Genomic DNA, 14089 nt, shown 5'->3' on the forward strand with positions numbered 1-14089 from the left:
GTATTTACTAAGGCACCCGGTGGCGCTAGCCTTATGCACAATTAGGCTTTATATTGCTTTTAACGGGGATGTTACTATGACAACAAATGGTTTAGTAAGGCACCCAGCGAGGGGTGTCTTACACAGAAGCTGCACACTCCTCAAGGAGCTACAGAACGCACATGTACAGCACACGTTCATGACTTTACAGTAAATCACGCGCACCTTGCAGATAAAAAACAACAGTTGTCGCATGAGCGATATCGGTGGCCAACATTGAGAGAGATATGCAAGTTTGAAAGATATCTTACCCTTCCAAGAAGGGCCTTACCAATTACAAAAGGTACGAGGCACCTCTGTGTCTCTTTATTGGTAAAACGGTAACTTCACTTATATCTTTACCGTTATTGTAAGGAAAATAAGAGCTGGTCATTGAAACAACCTCTCTTTTGTTTGTGTGTTTGTCTGTTTGTCTGTGCTTGTCTCTTTGGTTCGTCTGTGTTTGTGTTGTTTTGTCTGTGTGTCTGCTTTTTTCTTTGATGTTTCCCATTTCGTCCGGGAAGCAGACGACGGATGACATTGTGTCGTCGGCGGAATGTTCGAGTGACGACGAGGACCTGGAGGAGTGCGACTCCAGCATTGCAGGTGGGCTAGGTTAGTTTACCTTTGCTTGCTTTCACGTGCTCTCCACTCATATGCACCAGAGGATCACGGTATCCTCAAAGCATCACGCCCCATGGATACACAAAGTGTAACTTCCTGAGATAGCTAGAAAATATATCAACACTTACTGTAGATACCGTCACACTTGACTTTGTAAACGCTAAGAGCTCTCTGAATAATAAAAAAAAAAAAAACTGATTAGAGTGAAACATATCAATCATCAAGGTGGACAAAGATCATAAATCATACAGTATGTCCTTGAAAACAATAACCTTAACTCATTAGTATATTGAGCTACACTTGCCATGGGGTCTTCTGAAGTGGTTAACATGGTCACGAACACACATACTAATTTTGTCCCCTCAGCACTGAATGAGGGAGAAACTTTAATGTAAAAGTACAAAATTAGTATGGATATGTGCCATGTTCTCTGCATTGATGCTTCAAAATGTATCATAACGTGTTTGAGTCCAATGCTCCTGCCATGTGGTTCTGTACTGACTTGCATTTTGACATATGATACATTTTGAGATTTTCTTCTTGAAATTTCCTTTCAACGAAATTACAGTGTGATATCTAGCAGAAATTCAACTAGTGTTTTTTGTTTTGTTTTCATTTTCGTTCCTCCATATTTAGAGGCTTGCCTTGTTAAAACATTTAATAGAGAACAGATATCATCGAATTTCTGTGTACAAGTTTTTGTTTTGTTTTTTTATAGTTTTGCTTCAAGGTGAATATGTTATTCTGCTGTCTTTTTCCAACCCAAATATGAAAAATAGAATATTGAACTAACTTAGAGGTCCAATCATCTATTCCTCCTGGGCTTTTTGAGAGAACTTGGGTATTGCCTTTCCCTCTTTGGGATATGATATCAATAGTCAGCTGTCTGTCATGTTGCTAAGGATATGAAATTATCAATTATTCTTTCAGATGTTTGTTTGCAATACGAAAATTAAAACTATACAGCCAGTTTTGACGGGTCATATCAGAAGATTAGAAATACAGTATTTGCCATTTTGTCCATCAAAACAGCCTCCTAGATTAAGTGATTTGCATAAAGAACATCGATTGATGCCATTTCCCCTTCCTCTGATAAACATTAAAGATACAATGGTGGTCCATAACACACATTAGCATCTACATTATCTCTTGTAAATTCAGGTGGTGATGCTTTTTCCATTTGAGATAGACAAGTTTAATATTTAGCTCTCAGATGTCTATTTTTCTATTGAAGACCTTATAGCTTTGTTGCAGTCCATCCTGAGATGCACCATAAAGAAAGCTGTTTGTGGTAATTTGCAAACGTCAATCAACTCAGCACAGTAGCTGTTTAATATTCCTGGGACACCCACTGCAGATGTAATTGCTTTCCTTCAGCTCTGAATGAAGCCAATAAGAAATCAGGGAAGTCAGGGTGATAAGGTGTGGCACAGCCATAACATATTGTAGATACTGAAGACTGCAGTGTCTTTTATGGAGTGTTATAACTCCTACTCTGCTTTACTCCCCCCCCCCCCCCCCCCTCCTTTAAGTTTCCCAGCGATAAATACAACTGAATAACATTGTTGTTTTGATTTAGCCTGGAAACCTGCAGTTTCTGGTTTTGATTGAATAGTGCTCTAAATGTTTATGAGGACTGAAATTGCTCACAAAGACATGACAGACAGTTGATAGAGGGTTCATATTGCTTTGCCCGCTGTGCTATCACGATCATCTGATCGTCCTCTGAAGGTCAGACCCAAGTCCTCCTAAAGCGTATGTGAGAGATGGCAGTGTAAAATGGTTCAACGCTGCTCTGTAGCCCCTGAGCTCCACGCATTTCTGAAGACAGATATGAACAGGGCCCCAGTCATCCAATCATATGTTTACACAGAAATTCACACCATTCTAACCCCGACATCAGTTGACGTGGACAGCTGCATGCTACGTGGTTCGATATGTATTTTCTTTTCTGGGGTCATTATTGTCAATGTTGTTTCTATGAAGCACGATTGGAGTGTTTCTTTTGTTGTTGTTTGTGTATTTACATTATTTGCCTCCTGTTTGTTCGAGTCTCTTGCTTTTCTGTTTCTGTTTGTTTTCGAGTCGGTGTCTTCATCTATCTGCCAATTATCCGAATTACAACATGCCTGTTGTCTCGCATCATCATGTGCAGCATGAATTTTTGGTGGTTGAAAACCATTTTTTTCCTCATCTACTTTGAACATTTGTACCATGAGGCTTTTAAGGAAACATTCCCATTTTTGATAATCAAAACAAAAGAAATAAAAGGCAACAAAATCTTTTCTTGCCATCAACTTTTTGGGCCTCAAGCAGGCAACCGTAATCTAACCGAAGAAAGTTGTGTACGAAGAATGACACCTTCCATACCCGTCCCCTGCCCTTCCCTCCTGTTCCTCTCCTCTCCCTCTCTCCCTTCCCAAGCCGTTCTGCATTCAAATATGCGTCAATGCAGATGGCATAAAAAGACTTTATTGCCACAAAAGTATATCTGTTTTCCATTTTTATTTTGCTCTCAATCAGTCAATTGTGGCATGTATTAGCAGTAGTTGCTAACAAACCATCCCTTCCTGGTGACCTCCTAGTGACCTCCATCCCTTCAATGCATGATTCTGATTGGCTCCATCCTGTGTGCTTGACCCTTGACCCCCTGACCCTGCATTTAGGCTAACTGGGCTGGTTTGTCTACCGTTCACTTTAAGTTCAGCCCCATTGTTACGGTCGCAGCGACATTGACTCCTGCAACATCCTCTCTTTCTTCTGCACCGTCTTCTTTTGTCTGTCTGTCTCTGTCTGTATGTCTGTCTCGAGGTGTCGTCAAGTGATTATGTTCTCTGTTTGTAAAACTGTTTGATATCTTCCCCATCCCCAAGAGGAATTCCATAAGATGACTAGCAATGGTGCTAAGATAGCTACTGTAACAAATAACCCAAAAATGGGATGAAAATGGAAGGAGATAGAGGTTTCACTTTAATTTAGTCTTCTCTGTGAACTTTGAGATGGTCATAACAAATAAGCATTCATAAGAATTCAACTTCCAGCAGACAAGAAAGTGCACTTATCAAGTAAGAAAGTTCTCTCCCGAGAGCTTATTACCTGGGCAACTGGTTCATTTGTCTGGTCCACCTACTCTTTGCTTCTATTTGAGACTCACCAATCTGTTCATAACAGGTCTAGGCTTTAGATAGTGGTCCACATAGCTGGAAACATGACAGTCAGTCTGACATTATGACTATTTTTGCATAGCAGCGAGACACATATACGCCTGAATGCAGGATGACAGGAATGAAGATAGGTATTTTTTACATTAGTGGCTTGTTTTCCTATCAAAAGGGATAGCGCCTAAGTGTCTTTTATACAGTATCACGTGTGGAGATGTGATATCTTACATGACTGTGAGGCAGGACAAATTTGTATAGCTTTCTGCTTTATGATCAGTGAAATAGAGACAGCAGGATGATAGTTTGATAGCAATAAAGTATAACTGAAAGCAACAGGAGCACAGTACTGTAACTACGTTGTATTACATAGCACATTCACAGGGCACCAGCTGCAATACATACAATTTCCAAAGTGATGGAGTATGTGTGCATACACAAGGTAGTATTTTTCAACTGGCTCTATAAAGAGTTTTCAATAGAAATTTAGAAAGATTGAGCATAGATTCAAGAGCGAGGCAAAACACTCTGGAGAGAACACAAAGCTATGGAGAAAACAATAGTGCAGAGCACTCCAGACTCCAATAAATACAAGAACCCTCCACAATGGCAATTAAAGGAATGTTTGACAGGGAATGTTACACAGCTTAAGGCAAACCGATTTCTTGGCATCAGTCTTAAAGTAAACTGTTATTTGCCACAGACTTTCAAATGATCCATGTTTGCACAATTCTAACTGCTGGCCCAGCAATATTGACAGTGACTGTCAACACACAATTAATTCTTAAACTGTTTGTAAAATGCAGAAGATGGGGGAGGAGCTTTGAAATTAGCTGAGCTTGTGTGAGTGTTGATTAGGTAGAGTCGTGATAAAACTGTAGATCATTTATTGGATCTAAATTAAACTCTGGGACAAAGCCTGACACATCTTGGCCTGACTTATTAGAACTGGCAAGTGAATCTCAATAATCTCAATGTATGATTTACACAAAACTGTGTCATGCAGGTGAGCACCTCAAGTACAGCACCTCAAGTAGAAGTAGCATTCAATGTCTGTGAACAAAAGGGTGACATAACAGTAGCAGGGATTTTAAAAGAACACTTCTCGTTTGCAGTGCCCTTCGACTACCAGAGGGTGGTTCAGGTTATCAGACACAGCCAGGTGGGATACATTCTCAGAAACACAGGCTTCACCTGTCATCAGCAAAGAGAGTTGTGCTACACAATACTGACACAACCCCAGCCACGAGGATTCATTGTACACACTCTTCCCCAGGACAATAGATTGTAGTGAGTGTCATGTCAGCCAGCTGAATTTTGAAGCCCTAAAGTACACTTCAGTTACTATCAGACAAAGCCACCACTTGTGGCTAAAAAATCCATCCTGGTCCTCAAGGCCCGAGCTTGTACTCACAGACCTTTCCTCAGATGCATTTAGATGCATCATGTTCTTATAATTGACTAGTTCTGCACACCTCAATCACATTCACAATGAACAATTTCACAGTCCGATCACAGTCCTTACTTGAATTGTAATATGCTTAACATCAAATCAGAGGTCATTAATACTGTGTAGAAACTGTGATAAGTACACTGGGGTAAGTACGGTTTAGCAGTATAAACATCGTAGAACGTTTTGGAAATACAAAATGCAGATCTACCATAGAACCCGACACTGATCTGTAAAACCTAGAGTAGAACTGATCTTTATTTCAAACACACTCTGTTCAGAGACAGCACTAAATCAGTATGCCTATGCTATTTGTAGTCAGTGGATCAAATATGCTTTGGAAACCCCTCTTAATACCCATGTCACCCAAGAGTCTTCTCTTTGGTGGGGTAGCCTCCAGGCTCATGCAGTGTGCCCTGAAGCACAACAGTAAGGTACTAAATCCCTGGCTGATAGACATGATAGAGGACAGCGTCCTCCACCCACTGCCCAGCTCACTGCATTGCGTAGGTGGATCTGGGCATATCAAACTTCTAGTCCTCAAAGCTCTGCAGGATTTCCTTTCTCCCCTGCACTTTATTGACAATTTACTTTCACCAGTTTACTGTCACCGATTGGTCCTGTGATAAGCGACGCGAATTTAAAGGAAAAAAACAAAAAACATCACACAAAGGGTGGTTCCACTACGCAATTCAAACTCGGTGGTATTTACAACTGCCAACACCCACCCCCACCGTATCCAAGTGCAGAGGTAAAACATTTTACTGGGAATTATAGTTACAGATTATACTTTTAATGATTTCCCCTCCAAATAGAATATGAACACTTGGCCACCTATGCCCTAGGGAAAGGTGCTCTGCACTACACAATAGAAAGGCAATCCGACATCTGATTCTTGGTGAAATCTGTCAAAGCTTTCACTGCTCCCACCAGTGTCTGCACTACTGTCTGTTCTCACAAGATAAGAGCAGTGGTATCTGTCTTTGGAGTCCTTCTCACATTCACTAGGTACTATAAATCTCTGGGAAGAGCTGTTTGACCCTGGTGTCTGTATGAATGTTGCTTTTGACATTTCACATTCTTATGACTTGATGTTATGCGTCTGTAATGATATCTCACCGTGCGCGTCCTGTATCTGAATGACATTGACCTGATTAGAAACATGGATAACAATACCTTTCGAAAATATATCTAAACCCTGTGGAAGTTAGGCAAAAAAGATTTATTGTTACAGATGGCAGCTTATGTCCTTGTTTTGAGAGATCATGTTTTTGACATGAGTATATTATAGTGTTATATCCCTGCACCCTCTTGTGGAATTCCTCAATGTAAATTTCTGTCTAGCTTGAAAACTAAAGGCCGTGGGTATAACAGTTTGATCTTATCCATAAGTTCTCATTAACCTGGTTAACATATGTATGTCTCTTCTAAATTAAAAAATGTTACTTAAAAAAACATGTTACTGTAGATTGCAGTTGATCATTGAAACCACAGTCTACGGTCCTATACCCCACAGCCCTTGGTTGAACCGCTTCCTATACTTCTAACCTTATTCAACCATTAATTGTCTTACTTGACACCAGCTTGCCGTATTGTTTTTCTACTTTCCCTAAATGCAACTTACTTTAAGCATGCATCAACATCTTGCAGTACGATAAAAAGATTAACCCATTCTCAGCCAATATCTTCTCTCTCTGACGTACACCCAGACTGCACGCCCGGTCCATGTTTAAAGACTAACATTAACAGATATATTTGTCATCAAATGCACATGACAGAGGGGAAAGTCATCACAAGACTGCCCCTCTCGACTGTGTCCGTTTTATATAGTGTGTGCATCTGGTTGTAGTGTGTGCAAATTTAAATGGCTTTGTTTTTTCATCTTATTGACATTTCTTCATTTGGTAGTTTAACAGCTCATATTTTTTTATTGATATAACCCAATTGATCTATGACATTTGATTATGATTTTTTGGATTACTTCGTATGTTTGGTTCAGTAAATTCGTTTTTAACACTTTTGAAAAGATGGGAATATTTGAATCACAGTTTTATCATTTTTATAAATACATTATAGTTTTTTACTTCCTTCTTTGGATTTGGAACTACTTCAGCGGGTGAAATGTGTTAATAATATCTCAGCCGACCTTAGAGTAAAAACATAAGAATTAACAATTAAGAGGTTAATGAGAATACTTCACTTCCAAACAAAAAAAACACACACATTAGTCATTGAAGTGGTTTCAGATCCACCTGATATCTTTTGTTTTCAGATTTTTGAGAGCTATTTTGATAAACAAAACATTTTTTTATTGAATGATTGATTATAAGAAAAAAACAACTGCATGGCTAAGAAGTTGCAGTTTAGGGTTTGTCAGACTTGTCAGTGTTAGAGTTCTGTTCTTTTCTGTAGATGGGCATGTATATGCTCATTGTTTGTATATCCCCACCCCTTCCTTACAGCCAAAAGCTCTAATGCCGCCCGACCGCTTCGTACTGCCTTTACATGGACATGGCAACTGACTTACACATTCACCCCCCTCATCCTCATTTCCTATGTAGTATGTTCATAGGCCCCACCCTCTTTTCACCCCCCCCCCTCCCGCCCCCTCTTTAGTGATGTTAAAATATGTACAGTCATCCATCCATTCTAATCTAAAGAACAAATTACAAATTAAGCAAAAACTTAAACTGAATAGAATGTAGATATTTATTGAAAAGTCTATCAAAGCGAAAACTTATAGATGTACAGTTTTTTGTAAAAACTGGATTATTTATTGAAGAAAAAAAAACAAAACAGAATTATGGTGAAGTTTATTTTTCATGTTATGTGGTGTGGATGTATGTGTTGTTGCCTCCCTGTACCATTATGTCAAAAGATAAATTAAACAACAGATCCAATTGCTAGAATGATTTTATAACAATACACAATACGTATCCAAGAACATTCTTACACAACTTTCTTTTGTAAATGTTTTTCTTCATGCCAAAATCATGCGGGCAATTTGTTGATGTAAGTTAACAAAAACTATGTGGTATGCTTTCTTCCTTGAATAACTTCTTAGTGGGCTGTTATGATGTTTATAACTTGTTTTTAGAAATTATTGCTTTATAGAAAATGTAGTTGTGTTTTTATTAAATATGTGCTCCTAGTTTGTGAATGTATATCGTAATGTTTGCCATAACTTGTGAGTGATGGGTAGTATTCTAATAGTATGTATGCTTTGATTTTCTTTCTCTTTTTATGATTTGAAATTTGCTTCAGTTTGTAATGCTTCGTATTCAACTAGCCCTGGTAGTATACCATATACAGAAGCCTTGATGGCAGTGGATTTTGGCTGTTACGATAACATCCTGAATGTTCACCCTATACTGCAAGCCCTCCGAACCAAATCAGAAAACATATGTCCTTTATATGCAACATGAAATTTAGGATAGGCCTACAGTATGTTGTAGTACTGTATGTATTGCTCTCAAAAGCCTATATAATCCCATAGAAAACTAAGGGATTAGTTACTTCACATTGTTTACCCTCTTAATATTCTCACATATGCACACACAGTCATGCACACACCACCCTCTAAAATTAGCTTTGTCGTTTTTCGCACCGTTCTCCCACAAGTGCCGGCAAGATCTTTGGATTTGCAAGTCTAATTCCAACCTCCTGGTCCCCAGTGCAACCCTAATCACTACATAAGCTCTCTATTGCTCTTCATTGTTTTCTTAGGTTTTTAATGAGCTACTTAGTTTGAAGCTAGAAACAGTGTTGGTGGGTAAAAAAATAGTTATTTCATGTGCTCTCATGTTGCCAGGGAGATGGAGGGAGAGAGGTACAGGAAAAATATTGTTTATATCAGATGTGAAACTGTAAAATTAAGGTCAGTAAGAAAGTATAATTACAGTACTTATTTCCTTTTATTCCACCCAATAATAATTAGTTTACATTAACCGATCGCGCACTGTTAATTCGGGAACATATGAAAGGACCTGTCCTTTCTTAATTAACCATTATGGACGTTTATAAAAAGATTTGAAGATTTAACAGAACTATTAAGTGCTATTGAACCCTTATTTAAGTGTGAATAATCTTGGTCATAAATCAGTATGTTAAACCTAATTAGTTTGTTGACACACAGTGAAAGGAATTAGTGGGATAACTAGTTCTTGAATTTAATCATGTAATGCAATGTTTCTTGATGATAAAAGCTGAGTTGCATTGAGTTGATTACAGAGGTAAAATCACACACACAACATAGAAGGGTGAACATTCAGCTGTCATTGCCCACTGAGGTCCTGCCATTTTGGAAGCTGTATAGAGCCATTCAAAAGGCAGGAGGCTGGAGGCAACTGGGGAGCCAGTTTTTTCTCTGATATCTCTATGACCAGGTGTAATTCTCAAACCAAAATTAAGTACTAGACTCTCTAGTCTAGAATCTTACTCTAGAACATTATTAGTTTGGGTTGACACTATGCTACAGTACACTTACCAGAAGGATGATAGCCCAGTTTGATTTACTCTAATACGGGGTATACAGTAGTCTTGACATCATTTACGGGCCCCTATCTGTATGGAACACAGTGCAGTAAAAGTAAGGTAATCATGATCAAGTTCAAATCAAAGCTTGATCTAAGTTGAATGGCGCTTTATTCACACCATCTTACAAATTAGGAGTCACATTTATACATATTGTTTACTTTTTTTTAAAATAAGTTACAATTAAATCCTTTTCAAAACAAACACCACTTCCATTGCAAAGATAGTACCAGACATGGGAGAAGCTGATTTTAAGGCAAGTACACCGAAAGCTACTCTTTTAGTTATTGATAATGTTTACCTATATAGCTGTTCGGACCAAGCTTTGTTTGATCCTACTCAGTCTGGCTCACCCTTGCGCACCCCCCTGAAGCCTTTTGATGCACCTTAGCAGACTTTCTCGTTTTCCTTTTTTATTTTTTTCGGTAATTATTTTGTTCTTATTTTCTTGTTTTTGAGCTGTGATGTATTGCTATGTACAGTGTACATGTTTCTTTATTTGAACCGTATCTGTGTTGAGTTTTTTGCACTTCAGTTCTTTTGGGATGAATGAGATAGATATGTGTATATTTGCCACGGTACCATCACTGAATTCTAATATGTCTTCCTGTTTGTTTCCGACCCTAGGAGGTGAATTAGTGATCCCAGTACTTGTAGAGGACCCGTTAGCGCACCCCTCTGTAGCTCCTCGTGCACCCTCCATCCCCCTCCCCCCAACCCTTCGCCCACTCCTCACCATTATTGAGACCACCAAAGAGTCCCTGTCCAAGGCCACTGAGGCGGGGGTACCTTGCTTGTCGGACCGAGGCAGCGATGATTGTGATGATGATGATGATGATGATGGCTTGGTGATATCGGGGTATGGCTCAGGGGAAGCGTTCAACTCTTACCTGCCCCCTACTGATGATGAAGATTTTTACACCACCTTCTCCTTGGTAACAGATAAGACCTTGTCCACGTCGGCCTTTGAAGGTGGCTACAAAGCTCACGCGCCCAAGTGGGAAACCAAGGACTTTAGACCTAACAAACCCTCCACCTCCGATCGCGGTAGGACAACCACTACCGCGGCGCCGCCGCTTGCCCCCGACCAGAGCCGAACCACCGCCGCCTCCACCGCAACCCTCAACCAAGCACCTGCCGCCAAACGGCCGGCCGGCAAAATGAATAATCGCGAGCTAAAACCCCAGCCAGACGTAGTGTTGCTCCCGTTGCCCACGGCCTATGAGGTAGACAGCACCAAGCTGAGGGGCCCATTAATAACCTCCCCCATGTTCCGTAATGTACCCACAGCACTCCCAACCGAGCCGGGCGTCAGACGAGTCCCGGGGCCCTCGGAAGTGGTCCGGGAGTCTAGCAGCACCACCGGGATGGTCGTCGGAATAGTCGCAGCCGCCGCTCTGTGCATCCTCATCCTCCTGTACGCCATGTATAAGTACAGGAACAGGGACGAGGGGTCCTACCAGGTGGACGAGAGCAGGAACTACATCACCAACTCGGCGCAGAGCAACGGCGCCATCATGAAGGACAAACAGCAGAGCTCGAAATGCGGCAACAAGAAACAGAAAAACAAGGACAAGGAGTATTATGTGTGAGTGAGACGTTGTTTGCGAGATAAAAGAGCGAAAAAGAGAGAGAGAGAAAGCAAAAGGACGAGAGCGAACATTATTTATCGGTTACCTTACTAGGAGCTGCGACGAAAGATGGTATCAAATGGAACTTGAATCTCATACTGTGCTGAGAGTGGTTGAACGGATGACATGTATTGTAATATAAAGCACACTTACTATTGTAAGCATACAGAGAAAGGCTCATAACAACTTTAGTGACCTTACTCTTCTATCTGGTCGGAGATGTTATCAGTGTAGAAATACTTCACGGCTACATCATTATCCTAAGTGACTTTTAGAGCTATGTGATCCTTGGCGTAAAAAAAATCTTGTTTTCTTTTTGTAAACCTGTACAAAATTGAAAAATATTCATGATATCTTGACCATTTCCAGCATGTAAGCGACATGTAGTGCTTAACAAGAGTGGGTCAGGATAAAGGATCATTGTAAAGTCAACGAAAAAAAAAAAGGACTTCTGCCATAAGAATATGACAAATTTGTATTGTTTATACATTATAAAAGTGTGGTGTCTTATGATTTTTTTGCACTACGCAAAAAAAAAGAAAACAACTACTGTGTGTATCAAATTAATCCAAGTGAGCAAATCGCTGAGGACAGATCTCTTAGGATCACTTAGGATCTTTTATCTCTGTCATCTGATCTCAACATGATTACTCTCATTGTGTGATGGACAGAGTGACTCTGAAATGTGTGATCGTGGCGAGAAGTGGTCGGTTTTTCTTGTCTCGGTAAAAAGCAACTGATTGTAAATGCATGCCATCCTAATGCTACAGTACAGTACAGTAAAGTACAAATATACGGTGTTCAACTCAGTTTGAACAGTCAGTTCTCTCCAAGGCCAAATGGTTCTTCATCATCAGAACTATATACCCCCTTTATATTTTGTTTCCCTCACAAATGTCAGCAAAGAAAAGAGTATCCCTATTGAAAAAAAGGTCTATTATTGATTTGCAGCCAGTGCTGGTTGTCTATTTTGCGACCCTCTGTGTGTTGGTTCATTGCCTCTTCTTCTATTTTCTATGGAGCTGTCCAAGGACAACAGATGCAGTACTATAACACTGTTAACAGATGTCTATACGAAAATAAATCTAATGTGAAAAGTGTGAATTCTATCTGTTGTCACAGTCAACTGTGTCAAACAACAAATTTGTTTACATATTTTATTACATGCTAGCCGTTGTACTTTGTAGGTAGATATTGTACATACCATTTCAGTTGTAATTTTTTAGTACTTCTACTGTACAGACTGATCATAATGGTGTATTTCATGAAGAAAATTTAAAACTGTTAACTGACACAAAGAAAGAGTTTAAAGCGTGGAGAACATACTCATATTTTGTTAAGAAAGGAGACAAACTATTGTTAGGCTACAGCTCTAATCGCAGATGTTTCTAAGTCGCATGAATATTGGACTACTTGAAGTTGTCAATCAAATACAAGACGCCCTTCTTAATTGTACCAAGGCTTTCTTGTTATGGGTTATTTTAGTGTTATTTCTATTTTGAAAAGAATAAAAAGAAGCTACAATACATACAGAGTATAATGGATTTGGGTACGCAGTTCAGACGACCTCTTGAAACAGTGTGATTCTTACCTTCAGGACTGAGCACTTACACTCATGTCAAATCATCTTTGTCAGTTCTCATCTTTTTTTATCAGTTACTATCTTTTTGTATTCATTCATTCTTCAGTTGTTGTTTTATACCATGATTCATAATCGACATATGACCAGACTGTTACTCGTCATTGACATTTTGAAAAGTTTGTTTATTCTGTCGGTTTTTTTACTCCAATTTTAGACATATATTGATTTTGTTTAATATGATTTCGAATTTTTCATGTTCTACTTTACAGGAAATTGCCTAGCAATAAAATGTTACCCTCAAAAATGTGTTCAAGTTACTATTTCTATGCCCCTTTTGGATTATATGATAACTATATGTTAAAGTGTCATGAAAATGCATGTATTTTCTGTCCATTTGTTTTTTGTTGCCTATGGTTTTATGTAGTCCTTAGTATGTTGTTACAATTATTATTGTAACTGTTTGCCTTGTTCCCCCTTCATATTTCAACCAGTGTAACAAGTGTCCATTTGAACACAATTCAGTTCCTTGTTGGCCTTACTGATCAAGCATTTTGTTTTACTTACTGTACAGCGCTCTAAGAACTTCAGAAATCGGTCTGTCCGTATCAGTACAGTAGCAAGCTTTGTAGAGTATCAATGTTATTTCCCTTACGCTACAGCAAAGTCTTCCACTGGTTTGTTCGCCGTCACCCCAAACACAGATTGACACGTGGGACCCATGATTTACATCCGACCCGTGATGTACGGGTTTGCCTGCTGACACTGAGAAATACCACACTCTCTCCATGGGATTCCATGACAGCTCTGCCCTTTGCTGTCTGTAAGTTGCTGCAATGGGCGAGCGAGGGAGACATTCTCATTCTCCAGTGGTAGCTAGTGCTGGTATTCATTATGAGTCCTGGTGTAACTCCATCAGTAATATGAGTCTACAAATATGTCTGAGATGTATGTCATCCATTCAAGCCTTGGTGTTGAAATATAGCATAAACGTATACAGTGCCTTCGGAAAGTATTCAGACCCCTTCACTTTTTCCACATTTTGTTGTGTTATAGACACAATTTAAAATGGATTGAATTAAAAGAATTTACCATC

At 39.4% G+C, this 14089-nt stretch overlaps 1 protein-coding gene across 1 annotated transcript in view; it reads left to right on the forward strand.

Annotated features, from left to right (window-relative positions):
* Positions 1–11375, forward strand: part of nrxn3a (neurexin 3a) — a gene marked incomplete at both ends in the record, with an annotated part of 268162 nt that extends 256787 nt beyond the window's left edge. The window contains 2 exon segments of the mRNA XM_083683801.1: positions 543–624; positions 10726–11375. Coding sequence (XP_083539927.1) covers positions 543–624; positions 10726–11375 — 732 coding nt within the window.
* Between the last annotated feature and the right edge of the window lie 2714 nt (positions 11376–14089).

The sequence above is a fragment of the Argentina silus genome (genome assembly GCF_951799395.1).
Source record: "Argentina silus genome assembly, chromosome: 13".
Lineage (NCBI taxonomy): Eukaryota > Metazoa > Chordata > Actinopteri > Argentiniformes > Argentinidae > Argentina > Argentina silus.